The sequence below is a fragment of the Anoplopoma fimbria genome, chromosome 6, assembly GCF_027596085.1.
Source record: "Anoplopoma fimbria isolate UVic2021 breed Golden Eagle Sablefish chromosome 6, Afim_UVic_2022, whole genome shotgun sequence".
NCBI lineage: Eukaryota > Metazoa > Chordata > Actinopteri > Perciformes > Anoplopomatidae > Anoplopoma > Anoplopoma fimbria.
Window position 1 is genome coordinate 13,590,362 of NC_072454.1, and position 22,178 is coordinate 13,612,539.

Consider the following 22,178-nt stretch of genomic DNA (forward strand, 5'->3'; position numbering starts at 1 on the left):
GTATAGCACTTCTGTATTCTCCTTATGGAGCAAAAGAGAGCTTTGGTTGGTTCTACTCAAAGATAGTACTAATAAAGCTCAACATTAAAGGAGGTTTCATTCATCTCTTGCCGTTGAGTGATTAAATGTTAGTTGGTGTTGTTGTTGTTGTGCTTGGACTGGTCACAAATAGAAATGGAAACCAAGGCACTTTATTTGAATTATTGATAGTCTATGAAATTATTGATAGCCCCCAAAAAGAAACACTAAGCTAAATAAGACGTGAACATTTGGGAAAAATCACAAATTTGCCTTTTGAAAGCCTGGAGGACTGAATCTGAGAGCAAATTATTTTCGGTTTGTGCATTAATACAAATTCATATGTAATTAGCATATACCCCCCCCTTCCCCATCCCAAGATAACACTTGCAGGGTGCGCGCTCAGTCACGCGCATGCACGCACCCTCGTGCCTCCAGTCCGCCTGCCAAAGCCCGACAGTCGCGTTGTCCCGAACAGCACGAGCAAACGGTTGTCGTTTCCAGCACGGGACCGATCCTGCACCCTCTGACTGCAGTATGGCGACAGAGGTATGGAATCCAGCTCTTCCGCTGCCTTTTTTTTCTTTTTTAGAAAATGTATGAACCAATGCGAGAAATGAATCCGTACCTCCGTTAATTCTTTTTTCTTTTTTCTCTTTTCTAAATGCAGGATAAGAAACGCAGTCTCGTAAACTGAATGTCTTGATTGTTTTGCCTCCAAATGTCTGTATTTGTATTGCGGTGAATGGTTGAATCTTAGTTTAATCAAATCAAATCAGCCGACTGGACCTGCTGGCATGTTGTGAATTTGAAGTGGAATAGCAGAAAGTGCTGTCACGTTATCTTCATATTTTCCATCCAGGAGCTTCAATTTAAAATACTTTCATCTCACTTTAAGAGCTCTGTAATTACAGGCAGTTATCATTATTATTTTTCTTTTTCTTTTGTACCATACATAGTGGTTTTTTTTTAATGCATTTTGTAGTAAGAAAACAAAAAAAACAATGTCATTAAGGTAGAGAATATCCAGTAAAGACTCAAAGCCCAGGAGCCTGATGAGAGTGATGGTGATGATGATGATGATGATGATGGAGGAGCAGTCAGCACCATGGACAGGGACAGCCTCTCCCTCGGTCTTTCCCTCAGTCATACTTTTAAATTAGCTTGACAATGATTTGTCCTTGCATTTTAAATGATCCACATAGTGAATCAACTCTGCATTAAATGCATCAACATGATTTGCAATTTACAGCAGTAAGCATAAGAAGCACCAGGAGAAGTCCCTGACTGGAATGGTAATGTTTAGGCAGTGTTCAATAGTACAACTACTTACTCCAAACAGCACCAAGAGTGTTTGCTGGTGTATTTTTAGCCTGAGTAATGCCTGGAAGCTCTCAGGCCAGCACGTCTTCCTCCCCCCCCTTTCTGTCCTTGGTGATGTCAACATAATGCTGAGCATAGCTGCCTTAGTTATCATAATTTTAATCTCACTAGAGGAGACAGCCATTACTCTTTACAAGTTGGAGCAAGCTTACACTTGTGCAATATGTGCATGCATGAGTGTAAGTTTGTGTGTTCGTATGTATTTGGATACACCTGAAAGCATCCAAATTATAAAGGGGGGGGAGTTGCAGTTCAACCTTAATGCTGCAGCAGGTAAGGGTGCAGTGGACAGTAAGCTCGGCGTGATTCATGATGTGTGTTTTTTTTTTTTTTTTTTTTCTGAGCCTGCAAGACATCAGCAGTGTGGCCCTGATCTCCTTTGGTGGCGTGCCAGTATCCCTGTCCAAGCTCCATCAATCACACATAGACAACACACAGTGCGCATGCACAAAGTTCCATGTGTGTGCAGCCAGGACAGGTTTTATGTCCATGGCCCATCAATTATCTATGGCATATTAAATGTAAAGAGGCTGCTGCAGTTTGTAACAGTCAGTGATTGGAGTTTAAGATGAGCAGCACAGTTTACTTCCTACCCTTGATTTATCCACCTGCTTCTCTCTCTCTCCCTCTCTCTCTCTCTCTCTCTCTCTCTCTGTCTCATATTATAAACTATAACCATGACATTTATTATATGCAAAGTCAGCAAATGAATACGCTAAGTGACTGAGTAACACTCAGCTCATACTGCAGACTGTTTGTGCTGCATGGACATTCTCTGGATCCATTAAGTCCACTACTGCCAGATCCCCCTCTCAGTCTGTAGGCTAGCCCTGGCTCCAGTGTTACACTGTTGACGAATAATGTGTCAAAGCACAGTGATCATCTCAGGGACTGGAACAGGCTCAGCTCTTTGCTGGAGCGATGCTCCACCTTTATCCAAAAGAGATTTCCTCCTCCAGCTTTGGCCTCACACACACTGATCTTCCACCTATATGTCATGGAAATTTGACTGTTTTGTCAACACTGTCTAAACTTAAATGATTTATAGACTTCTGGCTAGTCCAGCTTGGCAGCAAACATAAAAAATGCTACTCCCAATGGCAGAAAACCAGTTATGAAGAAATGAGAGGACTGAAAGTAAGAAAAATGCTGAAGGGTTTTTGAAACTGCATTTTCTGTGCATGCTGTAATTGTGAGTGGGCCCTTTGCACCGTCTGCCCACTGGCAGCACTCACCCTTAGTCGTAGTGACTACTAGAGAAACATGTCATGGCAATAAGAGAAACACAAACCCACTGATCCAACCTGGAGGAAATACAAAGGGGGAGGATATCAGAGTAGGAATGAGAAAGAAAATATGTTAAAAATGTTTTTTTATTTCCATTGTGGTCATGAGAGGTCATTGATGCATCATGTGTCATCTTGTTCTTCTGGTTTGAATTGACTTGGGTAGTTTAGCTCCAAACATTTTATTTGTCTGGTCAGACAGTGACTATTTCCAAGCCAAAAACATGAAATTAATAATTGTTTGTACTTTTCTTAACTGGTGATAAGTCCTCCCTCTTTAACTCATTTTTACTGTGTTCTATCAATGTGCAACAACAAGTAAAGCGTGTGTGGGAGGATGCAGAAGTCAGACAGTGCCACATGATGCAGAGCTTCTTAATAGCGCCCTGTGTGATCAGTATGGCATTTTAACATTGCTGTCTGCTTGTGTGCTATAACAAGACACAGTTATAGACTGGATTTGAACTCCGATCACCCACGCAGGAAAGTAAACATCAGCGCTCAGCCAACAGAGAACATTTATCTTAAAGGCTAAAATGGACACATACAAAACCGCTCTGCCAGTAACATCAGCACCACGTGACAGAAGAATTATTTTATGAAGCAGAATAACTGTTGGAGCACTTTGGAAGTTGTAAGTAACTTATAAGAGGGTACAAGCTCAGTCTGGAAGATGTATCAGTTTTGAACCACAACGTCCCCATACGATCAATCAGTTTAAACTTTAGACCAAACGTTTCCAAGTTCACTGAAATGAGGGGAGTGGATGTCCTCAGAGACGGCGTGTTGGACAAATTACTGGACTCAGTGTTTGGCTGCCACAGAGACACATGACTCCTGCTTGCTTTGCTCAGCTGTGAGCTACATGTAGCACAGAGATGTAAGACAGAGGCCAGTGGGTCAACAACAAGCCAAAACACACAGGGATGTCCCACTGGCCTGAACGCAGTGCATGTGACACTCCGATGCCTCTGAACTTGACTCCTAGCAACTAAAAGGCCGTCATCCAGTCTTTTTTCTTTCTTTCTTTCCTTTCTTCTTGTTGTTCTTTTTCAATATCTCTGTCTTCCATTACTTTTTTCCATTTTTCTTTCCTTCCTACCTTTCCTGTACCTTTGACTGTCCTTTTTTTGTCCTTATCCTTCTTAATTATTACCTCTTTCCTTTATTGGTTACTTCCATTTATCCCTATGTCTTTCTTACAATGCTTGTAATCTCCTTTCTTTCCATCCTACTTTTCCTTTTTCCGTCTTCCTTTCTGTCTCTCTTTACTCTCCTCAATTTTCCCAACTTTTCATTTTTTTTAATCAACTTGAATGCATGTAAATAAAAAAACATCTGTTAGAAGTAAATTAGTTTAACCTACTCAAGTAATATTTGAATACAGGACCTCTACTTTTAAAAGAATATTGTTCCCTGTGATATTGCTTACACACATTCTTCCATGTATATAATGTTTACACACTTACATACACTCACCTACACACATTCTCACAGTGACGAACAAAGGACCTTCATTATCTGAATGAATCTCACTCTCGGCCAACTGATTCTAACTCGGATAAATGTTTCTCAATCGTGTGCTGATAATTGCTTCTATTAATAGAGTGACTTGTTGTTCATCATGATGGCCCGAAGATAGCCGGGGAAGAGGGGGGAGGGAGAGTGTCAGAGAGATGGAGAATTCAAAAAGAAGGATATTTAAAAACTCTGGCAGGCAGACAGATCTAGTGTCTGTGAGGTGATTTTGGCTTTTGGCTGACAAAAATAGCAGCTTGGATGCTATTCTTGGTTGTGAGTGATATGCCCTGTATAGAGATGAAAGGCTGGCACTGTACGATGCCTTCTTACTTGGGAATGACTCTCTCGGGCTCATACATGCAGAGACTCTGCTTGCTTTCAGTTATAACACCACTGCATAAGCTATCCAAACTATCCATAGAATTAAGTTTAGTGAATATAATAAGGTTTAACACGAGAATGATGTCGTTTTTATTTAATCATCAAAGGCTCTCAAATGATAAAGTGCCTCTCTTTCTGTTTCTCACTCTTATTTTCTCCCCCGCTCTTGTTGTTCATCCCTCTCTCCCTCCCTCTACATTCCTACTGTATCTCTAATTGCCATCCTCTTGAGGGGAGTAATTTAGAACAGCAGGGGGCAAGTTACTCTGGCCCACTTGCGTGCTGCTGTATTCTCCTGAGGGGAATAAGTGTTTGGGTGTAAACCACACCACTCACCAAAACAAAAGTGCTGTAAAGGGATGTCTTTTAAAGTGTTCATTATTACTGCAACTGGGCTTATTGATGCTGGAGGGATGCAGTGAGAGTGCTAACTACGTCTGTGCTGTTGTTGTCAGTTAAAAATACAACTCAGGTAATATTTGATAACTTAAAGTGAAAAGGGTTTTGGGTCAGACCGGAGTTTTCCGTATGGACATTTTTGATTCTCTGTATCTGGTGTGAACCTCAGTATAGCACTGGATCCAGGAAACACTAAATCAAAGAGACCTACTACTCTGTGAATTTATGAATATGAATGTATATTTGACCACATGTTTAACATGTTTTTTTTCCTCTTTTGTGTCACTGCTCAGTTTCATAATCTTCAGGAGCTGAGGCAAAGTGCATCTCTGGTCACAAAGGTGTTCGTACAGAGAGACTACAGCGAAGGAACCATCTGCCGCTTCCAGAACAAGTTCCCTTCAGAGCTCGACAACAGGGTGAGCACAATACAGACACACACTCACATATACACATCCAGGCAAATGTTGACAAAATCCCAACTGACCTGAAACAACAGTCTCAGGAAGAGTGATGGCTCAATATAGCGTAATACGATTATTACAATGGTGCACCCTGGATGACAGAACACATGTGAATGATGGATATTGACTTGTGCATTAAGTTGTAGGTAATTGCAGTCTTTCCTCTCCATCCACAAGTGGATATAAACTTTTGAGGCATGACCTCTTATATCCTGCAGTCTATCTCAAAAGAAATAAGTAATAATCACAACTTTATTAAAAAGTCTTCTGTGTGTGTGCTCAGAAGCTGAAGCTAAAAAGCCCCAATATGTTTATTTCCACTCTTACTCTGCTGTATTAGCATCTGCAAATCATGTTATGCAGGGGAATCATGGTAGATGTATCGAGCAATTAGCATCGGAAGCAGGCAGGCCATACACACAGAGCCAGAGAGAAACATGAACACAGAGGACCATTAATACACAATTTAAATAAAAAGGTTTTCTGTCAGAAGCTCAAACCACTACCCATTGCTGTCACACAAGAGTAATTTTCCATTTTAGCCTGAAGTTTCTTCTTAGTCTTGAAGTGAGGTGTGTTAATAAATGGTTTGACAAAGTAGGAGTACTTTGGGTTCGGCAGAATGCAGCTGGTATGTTTGGCAGGCTGTTTTATAGCTGAACAGCTTGCTCCCACAGATATGACAGAACACTTTTCACTCTTGCGGTCCTTATGGTGTGTGCATGCGTCCATATCTCTACCTGGATCTTTGTTTGTGTTTGTAAGTAGATTGAGCGTACCTTGCTCGAGGAGACAGTGAAGACGCTGAACTCTTACTATGTGGAGGCTGAAAAAATTGGAGGTCAGTCGTACCTGGAAGGATGTCTGGCTTGTGCAACAGCTTATATCGTCTTCCTCTGCTTGGAGACACGCTATGAGAAGGTAAAAAACAAGTGGGGTTTTTTTTTGGTATTGTTACTCAGTGTTTTCTTCTTTTTGATAGATAATTCTATAGAAAACATAGCCATTATTTCAGAGCCCACAGTCTCATTATGCAGTCTGTTAAGACAACTTTGCCACATTATGGATCGCAGAGCAAGCCTGATGAAGCCTTAATGGGAAAAAAACAATGTTTGCGATGTTTAGAAAAGAGATAAATATCCAATTATCCTTTTTCTGACCTGCATATCTTGTTGAGGGTTGCAGGGGGCTATAGAGTCTATCTTAGCTCGTATTGGGCACGAGGCAGTTAAGACCCTGGACATGTCCCCACTCTTTCACACAACTACTAAATATAAACAAACAAGCATTCACACCCACAGGCACAATTTACCAATCCTTCCGTATCCTGCAAATGTCCTGCATGTGAGGGAAAACCGGAACCTACACAGGCCCTGGGGGAACATGCTAACTCCACACAGAAAGGCCCAAGTGGGCCCACTGTGCTGCCATGACAGATATTTAAACATTGAATTCTTTTTTTTTTGAATGGATCTGGATCCTCTTTGCGTGCATCGTTGTAGGAATATTTCAGCTCAACCACATTTCATGAACTGTACAGCTGGTTATTATAAACTCCACTGCCCATTCTCAAGACTTATTTACTGTCCATTTCTCTCCGACACACAAGCCTTCAATTGTGTGTTCTAGTGCACTATGGCTCTCTGAGTTCAGAACACATTGTTATTTACTCCCACTGACACTAGGAGCAGAGCCAAAAAACAAAAGATGTAATCTGATTCTCTCTTGCACAATGTTCGCCTCAGCTGTCCGTCCACTAGCTTTTACAATCAGTTCTTAAGCCCACAGCTGCGTGGCGGTGGGCAAGGCATAGCACGCAAGCTGTAGCATAGATTCTGCAAAACCAAGGTGTCCAGCTTAAGAAAGGGGCAGGTGATTAAACCTCCGTGTGGCAGCTTGTCACTGCCTGAGATGGAACAAGAGCATGCACACCGCAACCACATACAGTGAGTTTGATTAATCCTCTTGTTGCTGTGTGGGCACCTTTCAGAGTTTTAAGATGAAACTAGTGTGGCGTGAAGTCCCAGCATGCCTCTGTGTTTCTGATCTCTGTCACCCACAACATTCATCTCCTTAGTTTTGTTGCGTTTTGTAAGCACTTTCTTTTTATCAAAGCAGCACAGGGGTACTGCCAGGGAGCTTGACCGAGAAGCACAAAAGGACTGCTATATAAAAGCCGTGCACAAACGACCCGGTCTGAAGCTCCTTTCATCTCCCCGTCAGCTGGGTGACGCTCCATCGAGTCGCTCAGATGCTATCAACCCCACAGGAGAGTTGTTTATTTACTTGGTCATCTTGGCTGAATGATGACTGACGATGATCAAATGTACCCACCCAAGTTGATGCTGTTTGTGTGCGTACGTGTGTGCGTACTGATAAAGAGGCCACACACCAGTAAGCCTAGATCAGTGTGCAGATTCACTGGAGCTCCCAATGCTTACATCTCAGCCTCTCAAAGGACACTGATTGCGCCCAGCAAGTCAGAACAGATACACGTGCGCACAAGCATAAAACTTCCCTCACATATTGTGTTTGCTTTCTACTATTCACAAGAATTTGCCTGCACATATGCGACTCACTGAAACACACATAACTCCCTTTATATTGCACTCGGTGACATAAACAACTTTCATTCCAGCAGAGGAATAAACACTCGTTGGCATGTGTTTGAAACAGACTGTGACACCTTTGCTTCTTAGGCGACATATACACAGTCACAAAGCTTTTCCCCGAAGGGCTGTCACAGACATGCCACTACAACAGCGGCACAGCTTGTACACTTGACTGTCATAGTGTTGCGCTGAAGAGGATTGAGCTGCCCTGAGAGCTGGCTCGCAGTGAAAGGATTGGCCTTTTCCCTGGACCACGATAACCCCATTAGTTATGCCTCTGTGTCTCTTATTCTTCTCTTTGATGGAGTTCATAACAAAAGGCAGTTTGTATTGTGTTTGTGGAGATACAGTCATTGTTCCAAGACGGATATTGATTGCTTTCTGCTTAGGCGCACTTGACATAGATCTGACTTATTTAAAGCAGCTCAATGGAGCAAACCACTGCCCTTTGATGGCTCCTTATGGGTTTTCACTGAGGAATTGCATGTCTTGTTTCCTCTCAGATTGTAACAGTATCCAGACATTTTCTTCTTCCAGTGGGAGACAGAAAGAAGTATTCGTCTGCGGTTTAGTCTCCCCTAGCAGGGGTCACTATATTAGCAGCTGTGCCGGCAGCTGTAGGAGGCCTTTGACATCCCAGAGGAGCGCTGCTCAGTGTGTTGCTCAGTTTCTATTGTTTTAATCTCTCGAGGCTGAGTGCTGCACTGACCTTTAGTTAACTTACAAAAGGGGAAGTGAATCTGTCATGTTCAATAAATCACATAAAAGTGTTACATCTCATTACAGCAAACTTGAAAGGATAATTGTAGCTTGTAACTTGGATCCTAATTTTGTAGTTTGAACAATGAATTGCTAAAAAGAAGTCTGGCACAATTTGTCAGACAATAATTCAGGTTAAAAAAGAAAAAGTGAGCCAGACTTTCAGGTGCCTCTATGGCTGAATGTTTGCTTTAATTCTAGCTCAACTGGACTCGCCATGCTTCGCTATCTCAACAATTAACGTGGTGACTAGAAACAAAAATACTAAAGCTACAAAAATAAGACCAACTTTTAAAAAAACAGTTATTTTCCCCCACTTTTAATATACAGTAGAATATACAGCATGTAATGCTGTGATTTTTTAATTTTTCAAGTGATACAAATGTGTGTTGTTTTAGTAAAGACAGACTAAAGAGTGCACCTCCTCTTTAGGAGTGGTGACAGCTCTCTCCGTGTACATGAGGCCCAGTGAAGCGAGGTTTAGCTGATTGACATGGTTAGGCAGAGTGTAGAAGAGGCATGGCACATCAGCATTGTTGGTGTCCACAGAGGCATAGCTGAGGCTGAATAAGCTGCTCAAATGACACTTTAGCTAATATCTGTCCATTTAGCCTCACAGGGCATCAGTCAGCGGCCATTTGGTTGCTATCAGCAGCGCCATGGGACGACATCACAGTGCTGGAACACTCTACTAGTTTTCAGGGCAAACCGGAGTTCAGTTGAAATGCGTGGGAGAATGTATACTGGCATGCTTGTTTGAGTTTGTGTGCAAAGGTATTGCCTGAACTCAGTGCTCAGCTTCACTCCACTGCCGCTTTGTGGGTTTTAGCACATTTAATGCAATACTCACTTGCAAAACGGAGAAATAAATCCGGTGAGTGCCAATGCAATCCAAATATACTGTCCACCTCACATTTAAGATTGTTTCCAAATTGCCCCGAAAGTTAACCAAGGCATGACATTTAGCCTGAGAGAGCCATCTTTTGAATTAGGAACTAAAGCTTCCAGATGGAAAACTTCAGAAAGAGAAAAGCTCATGCTAGTCAATTTTAGTAATTCAATTCATACAGCCTTGCTTTACATGAGTGGATTTGAACTATGTATAAAAATAAATGCCGTACTTAGAGCATAATGGAATTACTTTGAGTTTAGATTATAATGTTCAGGAAAAATAGAGACGGTCGATGATTTAGGAGAGTCAGTATCAAATTCCGTTTGCTCACTATGCACAGAAGAATCGCAAACTCATTTCTTCCATTTTTCATTTTTTCCACCAAAGACAACACAAGAGGAGGTTAAAGTTGATGCAGCCCTGATATCGTTTAGCCTCTTTTAGGATCATGGTTATCACATGGAACACAGAGTGAACTTTGTAAAGCAATATGAAGGTAATGGATCCCCAGTTGGAATGTCTTCTCAGATTATTTTCTGCCAAATCACATGTTCTGCTTGTGTTTTTAGGTTTTCATTATGCATCCAAAGGTTCTTATCTAATCCAGAATATCTCCAAATGTACTTCTGTCTTTTCTAACCCCTTTCTGCACCCCCTGTTTTACTCCAGGTGCTGAAAAAGATATCAGGGTACATCCAGGAGCAGAATGAGAAGATCTACGCTCCTAGAGGTCTGCTGCTCACAGACCCCGTAGAGAGAGGAATGAGGGTTGTATCCTTCTCTAATCTGATGCTTTAATTGTTTACTAAATAGATAAAGCATATAGGGCAGTAAGGCATATAAAAGACTGAGAGGCTTACTAGTCACTAGTTAGAATCAATGGAACAGCTAGGATACATGAATGAGAAATACAGCTAGGATACATGAATGAGAAATACAACCACTTCCTCATCAATTACACTAAAGGTACCCTTGAATAAGTCACTTAAACTCCAGCTGCTGCAGAGGAGTTGTTCATTGTCCATCTGTCGCTCCCAGGAGGAATTCTGAAGCAGGACAATGCTGGAAGAAGACATGCATGCTCCTTCAAATGTCCTTTGATAAGAAAAAGGTGAAAGAGAAACAGGGTGATGTAATATGTCAGCAGATGAAGTTGAGTTTGCTCTTGTGACGTTGTGCTTTGTTTGCTCAGGCCATCTTGTTCTGTTTTTTCTCATTCCAAAATAAGGTGATCTGGTGCAAAGAACAAGCTCCAAGTCACAGAGCCAACCTATTACTAACACGTATTAGTCAATACAACCCTACACAATATGGTCTCTGTTTGTGAAAGCTCGTCATAAACCTTATTCTCCCAAAGAAGAGTTCTATTAAGATATGGTTCCCTTGTCATGAGCTGTTCCACATTTTACAATCCTTTTCAAGTAAAAACAACATGCAATTGTATTCAGAATACCTTGGAGACAAGTCTGAGACAGCGGATGAGCAGTATCCAATGAGAGCAACAGGAAACCTGTGATGCAGATGGAGGAAAGAAGAAGCAGCAGACACAGTGTGTTTTTGTTTGATTTTGCTCATTCACGCCAGTAACTGATCTCTCCAAGAAGGAAAATCTCATGAGTACATCTCATCTGAGATCAATTGTTTGGGCTGCACACCCTCAGATTAACATGACAACACTCTGGGATGAAAAATGAAGTGTGAGCAGTTCAGAAACTCGTAGCTCTAGTTTTCAACTTGTAAGTGAGCCATGGGTTTGAATATGACAGGATCCAGGACTGTCGTCAGGGATTGTGGAGTTGTATCTGCCAGCACTTTCTTAACCCTGTATTTTAATAATGTCTCTGTCATAATGATCCTTGACATTCTACGTGTCCTCAGCTAGAGATCAGTGTGTTTGAAGACCGAGGCTCAGGCAGCTCCAGTCCCAGCAGCAGCATGTCATCGACGGGCGGCAGCGCTCGGTGACTGGAGGGGCAGCGCCAGGCTTACGGGTACCACCACAGGGGCAGCGGGACGCTTACCAACATCCGCATGCTGAAACATGAGAGCACCAGGTTCTAAGACAAGTGGAGTGCAAAAGAAGAGGAGGTGATCCACAGCATTCACACTCTCCCTGCTGGGCCTTACTACGTACCACCTCGAGAACAGGAGCTGGCTTACACAAACACACTGGATAACAGAATAAACAACAGAACGCACACATAGACAGCAGACACATCTACAAGTGTCGGTGGGGGGAATATATTTCACTCTCCAACAGCTATCCAAGCCAAAATAATCACAATTTCTTCTGTTCCAATTTTTCATTTCACCATTTCTCTCATTTTTATTACATCTGTTGTTTCCATGAGTCACAACATCTCTATTGTATTGCTGATTCAGCAGGCTTACCTTTGATTAGATTGGATATTTACGCTTGATTGTTTCCAGGGCGATCACTGTCACCATGTCTATCTGATGACTCATTGGCAGGGTAGTCTTAGGTCTGTGCAGCAGCTCTGAATTCTGGAAGGAGGGAAACTACCAGCCTCCTGGGAGCCACAATGTTCTCCGTTCTTGCTGAGTGATTGCATTCATGTCAGGTGGTTGGGGTCAAGCCGCTTTGAATGCTGGCAAATTGGGCCTGCTGTGGGACCGCTCAGTTCTATGCTCCGTTCACATGCATTTGGCTTCAATATCAAACAGCTAACAGAGAGCACCCTTGGATGATTAATCCTTCTCAGTCACAGCAGTGGATACTAGTGATCCACATCACAGCTGTAGGTCACACTCCTACACACACACACACACACACACACACACACACACACACACACACACAACACACACACACACACACACACAAACACACTCACAGACTCACACACTGTACGTACAGAACCGTGCCCAGGTACTCATGTGGCCATGCGTTCCTGCACACAGATTATGGCAGACGTGGAGTTGGAGTCGACCTTAGTCAGACAAAATTCTCTGGGAATGCAAGAAAACCCAGGCACTGTAATCCTGTGCTGGTTATCCTTGTAGTATGTACATGTATCCGGTCCGGTGTGTTGTGTACAAGTGTTTGTGCCATCAGTCCCTGTCTTACCTAGTGTGAGATGAAAGTTTGCTCATCAGTAAGGAGAGTTCAAAAAGCAAGGATCAGTGTGCCAAGTGAGAACCGAACACACTGACACATTCTGTTCGGGGGAAATAGTGTGGGCTGTTAACTCTTCAGCTGTTTAATGAATATTACCAGTATAACTGTTGATGACTGGTGTGTGTAGGAAAATCAGCACGCTCAGAGATCAATACCTCAATCAAAAATAGACATGAACACAATTTATTGATTTGACATGCGCACAACAGCATTGAGATGTGCAGGGAGATGTTACATATAAAGATTTGATATGGATGGATATATCTCTATCATCAAAGTCTCTCAGTTCATTGATGCCATCTGTCATTTGTCAGTTTTGAATCATCAGATATTTAGGGGTGAGTTTTAATGTCATTTTGTCAGTTAAACACAGTTGTAGCTCCCACCAGGTTCAGACTGATAGTCCTGAATGTCTGAAAGTAAATTCACTAAAAATGCTGAATGTAAAGACAAAGATGGTAGATTAAAATCATTTCTAGCTCCTGAGCAAAACCTTATAGTCATCAAAAACTACTTATTCACACTTCCGCACTGCCTTGCAGGTTCCTTTCTAGTACGATATCCTCAGTGAACTCATTTCAGCCTGAGGAGCATACATTCTGTCTTTCTTTGTGGGAGATAGTGCATCCTGTCTGGCTTCTGTGTGTGTGGAGGATGAGGACACAAAAGATGAACGATATCTTGCAAAAATGTTGAAGCCAGTCGACAGCAGACACAAACACACACACAAACAACGTCTAACCAAAAACAAGAACAGAAAAAGCTAAAGCCCTGTTTTCTCTCTAATTTTGTTTTTGTTCCCACAGTTTCTGTCTCCTTCTTTATTTTTCCAATTTAAGTTTTGTTTTTTGTTTTCTTCCAATTCGTCATAACATCATCTCTAAATCAACTCTGGGAGTGTAGCCCTTTGTCTCTTCTTAGCCACAGCTAGCTTTGCGCAAAACGCTCAGCAGAGCCCCTGCCTTGCAACCAGCCATAGTTTAATTTTAACTAGAAGTTTTACTTCCTGGATGATTGAGATGAACCTACACAGACCACAGCAGTTGAGTTCAGTTGTGCTTGTGTTCAGCCTCCTGTTCTTTTTGATGCCTTCATGTTTCATCCCGGTGGAAATGGATACCCAACCTGGAGCTGATGGACTGACCAATTACAAAATGATTCAACACTGCCAATTAGCGGAGAGGGAGCTCATTGGACAATGTATAAAGAAAAAGAAAAACGAGTGTGTACAGGTGAAGAATTGTACTGTACAGGCTTGTCAATGATTACCCATGGTAAGTTTGTGAAGTGTAAAGTAAAGGATGGAAATGCCATAACGCTATTTAATTCCAAATCATCACTGTTGCCCAGTATTATTCCCTAAATACATTTTTAATGTTTTGATATTCTCTCTAACTTGGGCATCATGTGACAGAGCAGCTAAAGCGTATCGTCTGTACAGCTGTGAGCTGCTCTGTATCTTCTGTAAAATGAAGATAACGTTTAGTTTTGTCCTAAATATCGGTGATTATGTAGCTTATGATATTGATAGTAATGATAACGATGATGCTCAGGGAGAAAGTCTGAAATGTGCCAAATTCTAAGGTTTTAAGGGATACGGTCACATATGGGTTGGCACTGTTGATCTGAACTGCAGCCATATATGCATTGAAAGAGCATGTACAATTACAGGAGGAATGTTTATAGCAACAAATAACTTGTACAGCGGCTCTTTAAATGAATATATGGGTGTGTGAGTAGTGTATTTAATGTAGATGAACTCCAAAAAAATCTGTACCTATCCTTTAAGGCCAAGGTGAAAAAGAAGCACTGTGTGCCATCTTATCAGGCGATATGTAGCTAGTTCTTTCAAGAACAACTTTGATTAATGAAGACAACCAAGGGAGTGAAGATTAAGATATTAAATGTATTCTCGTAAGAAAGATGTGCATTGAGATAAATGTATATTATCACAGAGATGATTAAACGATGGGTCCTTGAGCCTCCATCATGCTGACTATTAAGATAACCTCTGTGCCAACAGGTTTAGAGGGGAGGCGGAGATATAAAACTTGTGGACCAAGTGATGATGTATAGTCCATTCCTGTATGTAAATTCCCACCTTTCATATATTTATCTTGTACTGTATTTGAGAGACTTCAGCAGGTTCGTTCAGACGCGTGGAGTCATCACTACTGTATCTATGTTATGCTGTTACAAGTGAGAGATCATTCATAGTGCAATATGATGTCTTCCTAAAAACGTAAAAGATGAAGTGTAGAGTCTTGGTACCAGCGTCTTTGAGTTGCTTCAAGTCCTCGGGGAAACAAGAACTGCATTGATGTTTAATGCTGCATGATGTGTGTGTAAACAAAACGACAGAAGTGAAATCCGATCAACAAAGTCCCTCAGTTGTGCTGCTAAGAGAGAGGAATTTACATCTTATCTTGATGCTATTTATGTGTTTACATCGGATAATTTACATATTATTGAAATGGTTATATGTATTTTTTTTTTCTCAAAGCTGATTATTATTCAGAGCCTGTGGAGAGGAGTTTCACCTGCCTCCAAGAGACGAATAAAGTTTGATGAAGTTGTTGGAAAGAGAATTACTGTGACTGCAGGTGGCTGTTGGTATCTAACAACGTTCATCTCATGGTGTTTAGAAACTCAATGCTGTCTCCTGCTCCAAGTTCATGTGAGGTAATGCAACGGCTCTCTCTCTCTCACACACCTCGGGATCCTAGTGGTCGGACTGGAAGGTATCTCTTGGGCCTCAATTCTGAGGTTATTATACTTTACTTGAGTGTGTCCATTTGTTGCCACTCTCTACTTCTAATCCACAACATTTTGGACACTTATTTGACAACATTTGTTTACAGATTCTGATTATAAATGCCTAAGATAAATAAACTAAAGTGGTTTTATTATTGATTTAGCTACCAGCAATAAATATAGAATATAAAAGATAGCCCGACCTTTACCACTGCCAACATTAGTGATGCACTTATAAACACATCACTAATTCTGTGTTTTCAGATAATATGTTTTGGATAAGGAGTATGATTTCTTATATTTATTTTGGCCCGCACCCCACATATCTTCCTCCGTGTTGCCTAACAGTGGAAAAACCTTACTAACTGCTCAGCAACAAACAGCAGACAGACACTGCTACAGCTGGTGAAAGTAGTAGAGCATTTAGCTTGAGAGCCACATATTTCCTTCAAGAATTGGTGGAGACCAAAATAGAGCTAAAAGAGAATGATCGTTGTCTTAAATACACCAGAGGGGTTTACTATGAGGCAAGATTCAGGACTCAGTTGCGTATGTTGAGTTTAAAAACAGAGTTTTCCACGTCACAAAAATGGCTTTTAACCCCGACTAGATCACCATGAAAATGTATACTTCACACCTAACTTGCTCCAGAGGAGGTTGAGGTTTAGAGTTTCCAATTAAATTGTTTATAAAAACCCCCTTTCACTAGTCAACTCCTTTGGAAATAGCATGTGGATCTAGCTGCCAGAATTTAAAGATGTTTTCATTGGAGGAAGAAAGTATTTAGCAGCCAAATAGATCCATTGATATTCTCTATGAGTAATATAGATTCTCAGCCGAGGGAATACGTTATGCAAACTTGTTGAGCCGTGTTTTATTAATGCCATGCAATTACAGTAGTGCAAACTGTATGCATCACCACAGGAACATGGATGTGTTCAGTTGTTGGTGCAGAAAATCTGAGCAAGAATAAAGTACACCCCAAGTCAAATGATTTATTTTTGGCCCCTTTTGCTGACGCTAATATTAACAGTTTAAATTCACAGCATATCATCCATACACTTAAAGTATGATGAAGGAACAACAACAGCATGCTTCCACTTTGGATCATGTTTTTTTGCTTGGTCCTGACACAGATTAGAAAATTGATTAGTCTATTCATATTTATCACAGATAATATTCAATCAATAAAAATTATTACAGTTTCATTTAGCCCCAAAACAATAGTGATTTCCATATATACTTCATTGTGGGACAGTGTCAGCCCTATGTGCAATTCTAGAGCTGGAGTTTCAGGATTTTTATCGAGCCAGCCAACGCAAATAAAGCCCAGCTATGTTGAACTTGCTTTGTAGTACAACCCTCAGTAAAATGGTAATGCCGTTCCATGTTTGCCAGATGTGTAAATGCAAGGGCACTACCGCCCTATCAACTTTATAAGGTAATGACATGTCAATGTCACTGGCCACAAGTGGCCAACAAATTATTTAATGTAGGTTGAGGTTAGACCGACTTATTTCATTGAACATTTTTTTGCAACGGCGACCATCCAGACTGCTCTTTGTACATGTGTGTGTGTGTGTGAGCATGTGTGTGTATAAGAGGTGTACAGTAGATCCATCATAGCCTGCTCATAAGGCCAGAAATTAGCGATAACATTCTGGCAGATATTGAGGCTTAGTGTTGATCACAGGAGTGGAGAGAGTGAACTGATATTTTCTCAAAGACAGCAGAGGAGTGAAGAAACATCTCAACACCTGTGGGGAAAGGTCACTCCCGTGCTAACAAGCTTCTCTCTCCCTCTACACAGACCTCCTTTGTTGCTCAAAATCTTTTTTTCCCCCCACCGTCTGCTACATGTTGTTGCTGCAATTGTTTTGAGTTTCCAAATTTTAAAATTCCTCGTTTTTTGGCTGCACAACACTTTCTCTGTCGGTTTTACTTCCTCTTCTCCCTCCCTGCTCTTTCATTCCTTGTTCTCTAAACAGGAAAAAAAGTGGCCAGCTTTACCTTTTCCACAATTTCTTTTCATTCTGAGTCACGGACGCCCAGTAGGGAAAAAAGTCACTTTCTGGTATTGATGGATTAAATTGTTTATTCCTGCAAATGACAGAGAAATCAGTATCCCACTGCTGCCTCTGTGTTCCAGAAATATTTTGACTGGCAGCGGTGCCTGGCAAACACAGAGCAGTCATTATATTGAAGTTTACCATTGTGTGCTTGCATGTAATGCATTAAACAGGAAGGCCCTCAGGAGAAGTCAGGCCTGTGGTGACGTTAGAGGAGGATGTTTCGCTCCCATATTCTGCTCTTGACACTCATCTGTGAGTGGAATCACACAGAAATATGCATTTAGTTCACTGCCCTAAACAAAAACTAACAAATCAACAGGAATGCAGTCACATAGAGTCAATTGTTAACTCTACCGCAGAGTCTCATGAGGCATCAGAACTCTGACTGCGCTCACTCAGGCCCACCAAACATTTATCCACATCTGCCCAAATTCAAGATCACCTTGAGTTATGATTGTGCATTAAACACCACTGTTATGCAACAAACAGAAAGATTCATTGCTACTGCTCCCTTTTAAACACAGACAGTCTGTACACAAACCCCTCCTTCACACAGACCTTTTAAACATATATATAGATGTCGGATTGTAAGCTTTTGTTTTGAAATTCTTCCGGGAAAACCACAATGCTGAGTTGCTCTTTTAAGAAACAAAAAGGTAACACATGGTGGAAAATGGATGATTTGTCTCTCATGTTTTGACCACACTTGATTTATTTGCTAAGCTAGGTTTGGAGACTGCTTTAAACTCATTTTTTCCGCTTGATTTTACCACTGCCCTGTCTATTGGCTTTGGCATGAATATCCGCTCATTTTATTCAACCTCTGTGTGATTGACAGGCCTTGTGTTTGCCACTGGACCTACCCAGTGCAGCCCAGAAATTGGCTACATTAAAACACAATGTTAAGCATCCAGGGCTGGGAATGTGTGGTTCCAGTTAAAATGTCACTTCTGATCACCTTGTTAATTGTGGAACAGAGGTCATTGTGTGCCCCTTCTTAGATCTGTTGCTGAAGGCAAATTAATGGTGCCATGAACATGCAAGCCCAGCTTGTGCAGGGTTTGCATGTTCATGGCTTTGTCAATCAGATGAATTGGAGACTTCTTATTTTGTAGTTATGCCTACAAAAGTTATTTGTTGCGATCGGGAAACATTGTAGCAGTGTGGCGAGGCTCCCAGGTATCAGCAGCTTGCCTGAGTACAATGCTCTTATAAGGGATAGAAATGATAACCAGCAACAAAAATCAGTTTTAAAAATCTGTATGCCTTCTGCTCATTCCATACTGAGATTTGTTCTAGCCTCTTGGGACCCTAAAGGTAAGGAAATGGCAATGCATTTAATAATGCACTTATTTAATTATCTTTGACATGATGAGAAACGGGTTGAAATTAGCAGCAATTACAATAAGCTGCCAACTTCTTACCAGCCAACTGTTGTGTGGGATGTCTTTCATGCTCAAGTGGTTATTGAAGTAGCTTAATCTGTAATGTCATTGATTTGTTTTAGTGCCGGGGCAAGATGAAATTTGTCAAACAAATTGAAATCAAAAGACTTGAGATGGGCTCAGGCAATTATAGGAAGGGATGATGAAGGGTTCATATGATCAGAGGCTACAACGAACCCCAATGCATCACCAGAATTAGGCCTGTACTGGCCTGAAGAGACAGGAGACGTATGTTTGCACACTGCACCACTCCACTCCACTCATAAAGCCCGGAGAAGCCTGCTCGATAGTTTGCATCAGGGACAAGCTCGTTTCACAGAACTAAAGAGAAAGTAAACATACAAACTCTTTGGCTGCAGCTAAAATAAATGGCCACTATAGTGTATACATCCACATTTATACTGCTTTTTCTTCTCTTCTTCCGCTGCTTTATTTCTGGTTATTTCCGTTCAGTACAAGTATTTTTCTTAACATGTATATCTGATCATCTGTCATTTTCTGTGAACGCTTTGTGGCGTGTGTACATTGTGCAATTGCTGCTTTTGGGACATTTTGTAATTGGTGGTCTGAAGCTCACAAGAAAAAAAAAAAGGGGCATTTGGGTTATTTTTCCACGTGGAGCACATGCTCACATACTAACAGACTAGGCACACACACACACACACACACACACACACACACACACACACACACACACACACACACACACACACACACACACACACACACACACACACAAACACACTGGTCCAAACATTCCTGATACGCACACATTGAGCATTGTGTTCCAGGTTTTTTTTTTATACACAGGGACATCTCCACTTTCGGATCATTTCAGCAGAAAGAAACCCAGCTGGAGCCTCTGGAATGCAAACATTGCCGTGGCAGTAACCATTACGCACACACACACTTGCACACAAACACACGCACACAGAGCATCCGTCCTGCAGGTCGTTGGGCATCATTCAGTGACACTGATAAGGTACATTACACAGTTTAAGAATCACAGAGTGAAAAGTTTACCTTGCTCTTATTAATGTCTATTCTGTTATGTCACATACTTCCACTCTATCCCAAAAACTTGTACCTCAACTTCTAGGCATGTCTTAAATGGTTTAGCAAAATAATCCATTACTGTGAATATTGTGTTTCATTTATTTTCTTCAGCGTTGGCTCATATTTTGAATAAACTCAGGTTTCACTGGACACAGAAAGGCTTCATATCTTGAATTGTATAATGAGCTGTGATTTCAGAAACCCCATGTTGAATGGCCAGACAGTAAATACTGTAAATGGTATGTTTGGTTGAATATCACATGAACATGTAGTAAAGCGTTGTCAAATACAGCCAGCAATCTTCAGTGGTATCCTTTCTCTGCTGTACAAACTTCAAACCCATTTCAACACATGTAGAGCAAAAGATACAAACTGGATTGACACAACCATGTCTTTGACAATAGATGACTACATTGTTATTTGGTTTGAGGAGATTAGGCAGAATAATGTAAGCAATAGGGTCAAAAACACAGATATGTGCTTTTAAAGCGTGCAATTTTGATAAACACTTGTGGATCTTACTGTTCATGCAAACTGTGAGCTTACATATAAAGTTCGTTCAAGTCTGACCCAAGAGTGTGATTCAAACTACAAAAAATGATTTACGCTCTGTCTTTACAATAACATCTTTACAGCCACTTCAGGTTAACCTCTTTGACATTTTTGTTAGTGAACATTTCTGCGCAAACATTCAAATATTTGACAAATATTGGACGTGATCTTGGTCTCTCTCTCCTCCACAGAGTCTTTGGCGCACACAGAGAGCATGACAACATCCTGGATCCAACAGAGATCAGTGGTGAGTCATTTTAATTGCTGTCCATCATTGTTTGTTTATTCGTTTTTCATGCTCTGATGCCTCTTGGTTTTCATTAAAAACATCTCAGAGAGAAATAAGTTCAGTCTCTAAATCCCAACTGAAACGTTTGATATTTACAGGTGGCATCTGTGGTTTGGGTCCAGCTCATTAGCGGGCTCGGGGACCGATCTCATTCTGGTGCTGTTTCCTAAATGGAATGTGTGAGGCATTTTTGGTTAACACTTGCCTCAGCCAGTGAATAGGGAGAAATAAATCATCAGACACAGTCAGTGCTCGGCCAACACTCGATGAATCTATCCTCTGCTATGACGATGGATGCAGTCTAACTCTGGATAAGATGATTGTGTTGTTCAGTTTCAGCAATGCGGATAGGAAAGAGTCGTGAATTAATCATTAACATTAAATATTGTTAGTTGGGTTTCACTTAATATTTTGCACTTAAATCTGGTGATATTTTCCCTTGAAAAAGAAATCTGTATTGAATTAACCTTACTAAAAAGATTATATTCCTCTATGCCACAGACCTCTGTTGTTGTTCAAACATTATTAAAAACAAATCAATGACACGCTGTTGCATTGAGTGACACATTCTTTCATCACAATGAATTTGGGGGATGTAGTTTATTTTTCTGTGCACGATCCTGCTGCCATAAATAGAACACCAAATCTGCAGCTGAAAGTGTTTCCCAATAAATAAAATGTACTCCTGTTTGAGTTACATTTGCTAAAACCTACAGTGCCAAGCTTAAGGAAATAATTCATAAGATATTAAGGAGACTGACATAATATGGAATATCACCAGTCTAATATTATGTTGGAAAAAAAATTCATGTTCCATTAAAATCCACATCTTCTTGCCCCGTCCCATTATTTAATTTAAATGCTGAAATAAGCAATAAATCATTTGGGATTAATACCGCAGTAGATATTGCAAGATGAAGCTTATTTAAAATTTACAGTTCTGAATTTTATGGCAAATGATTTAAAAATTGCGAAATAAATAATATTTCAATTGCACCTTCCGGCTTCTGTACTTTAAGTAAATGAAATTGTCCCTGCCTATTTTTGTGCTCACACACACACATACACGTGTGTTTATATTCTTCAGTGTGCTGTAGTATTATTCATAGGTAACAAAGCGTTACCTAGACAGATGGTCTGGCATATGTTCCTCTAC

The 22,178-nt window shown here is 40.9% G+C and overlaps 1 protein-coding gene across 1 annotated transcript; it reads left to right on the forward strand.

Annotated features, from left to right (window-relative positions):
* Window positions 1-497: 497 nt before the first annotated feature.
* Window positions 498-11,680, forward strand: golga7bb (golgin A7 family, member Bb). Its single transcript, XM_054600634.1, has 5 exons — window positions 498-567; window positions 5,282-5,407; window positions 6,221-6,373; window positions 10,385-10,486; window positions 11,594-11,680. Exons 1-5 carry the CDS (start codon window positions 556-558, stop codon window positions 11,678-11,680), a joined length of 480 nt encoding a protein of 159 aa, XP_054456609.1. The 5' UTR covers window positions 498-555.
* The last annotated feature ends 10,498 nt before the right edge of the window (window positions 11,681-22,178 follow it).

Coding starts and splice junctions, on each gene's coding strand:
- golga7bb (XM_054600634.1), top strand. Junction 6,374..10,384: donor TGGAGACACGCTATGAGAAG/GTAAAAAACAAG, acceptor GTTTTACTCCAG/GTGCTGAAAAAGATATCAGG. Junction 10,487..11,593: donor TAGAGAGAGGAATGAGGGTT/GTATCCTTCTCT, acceptor ACGTGTCCTCAG/CTAGAGATCAGTGTGTTTGA.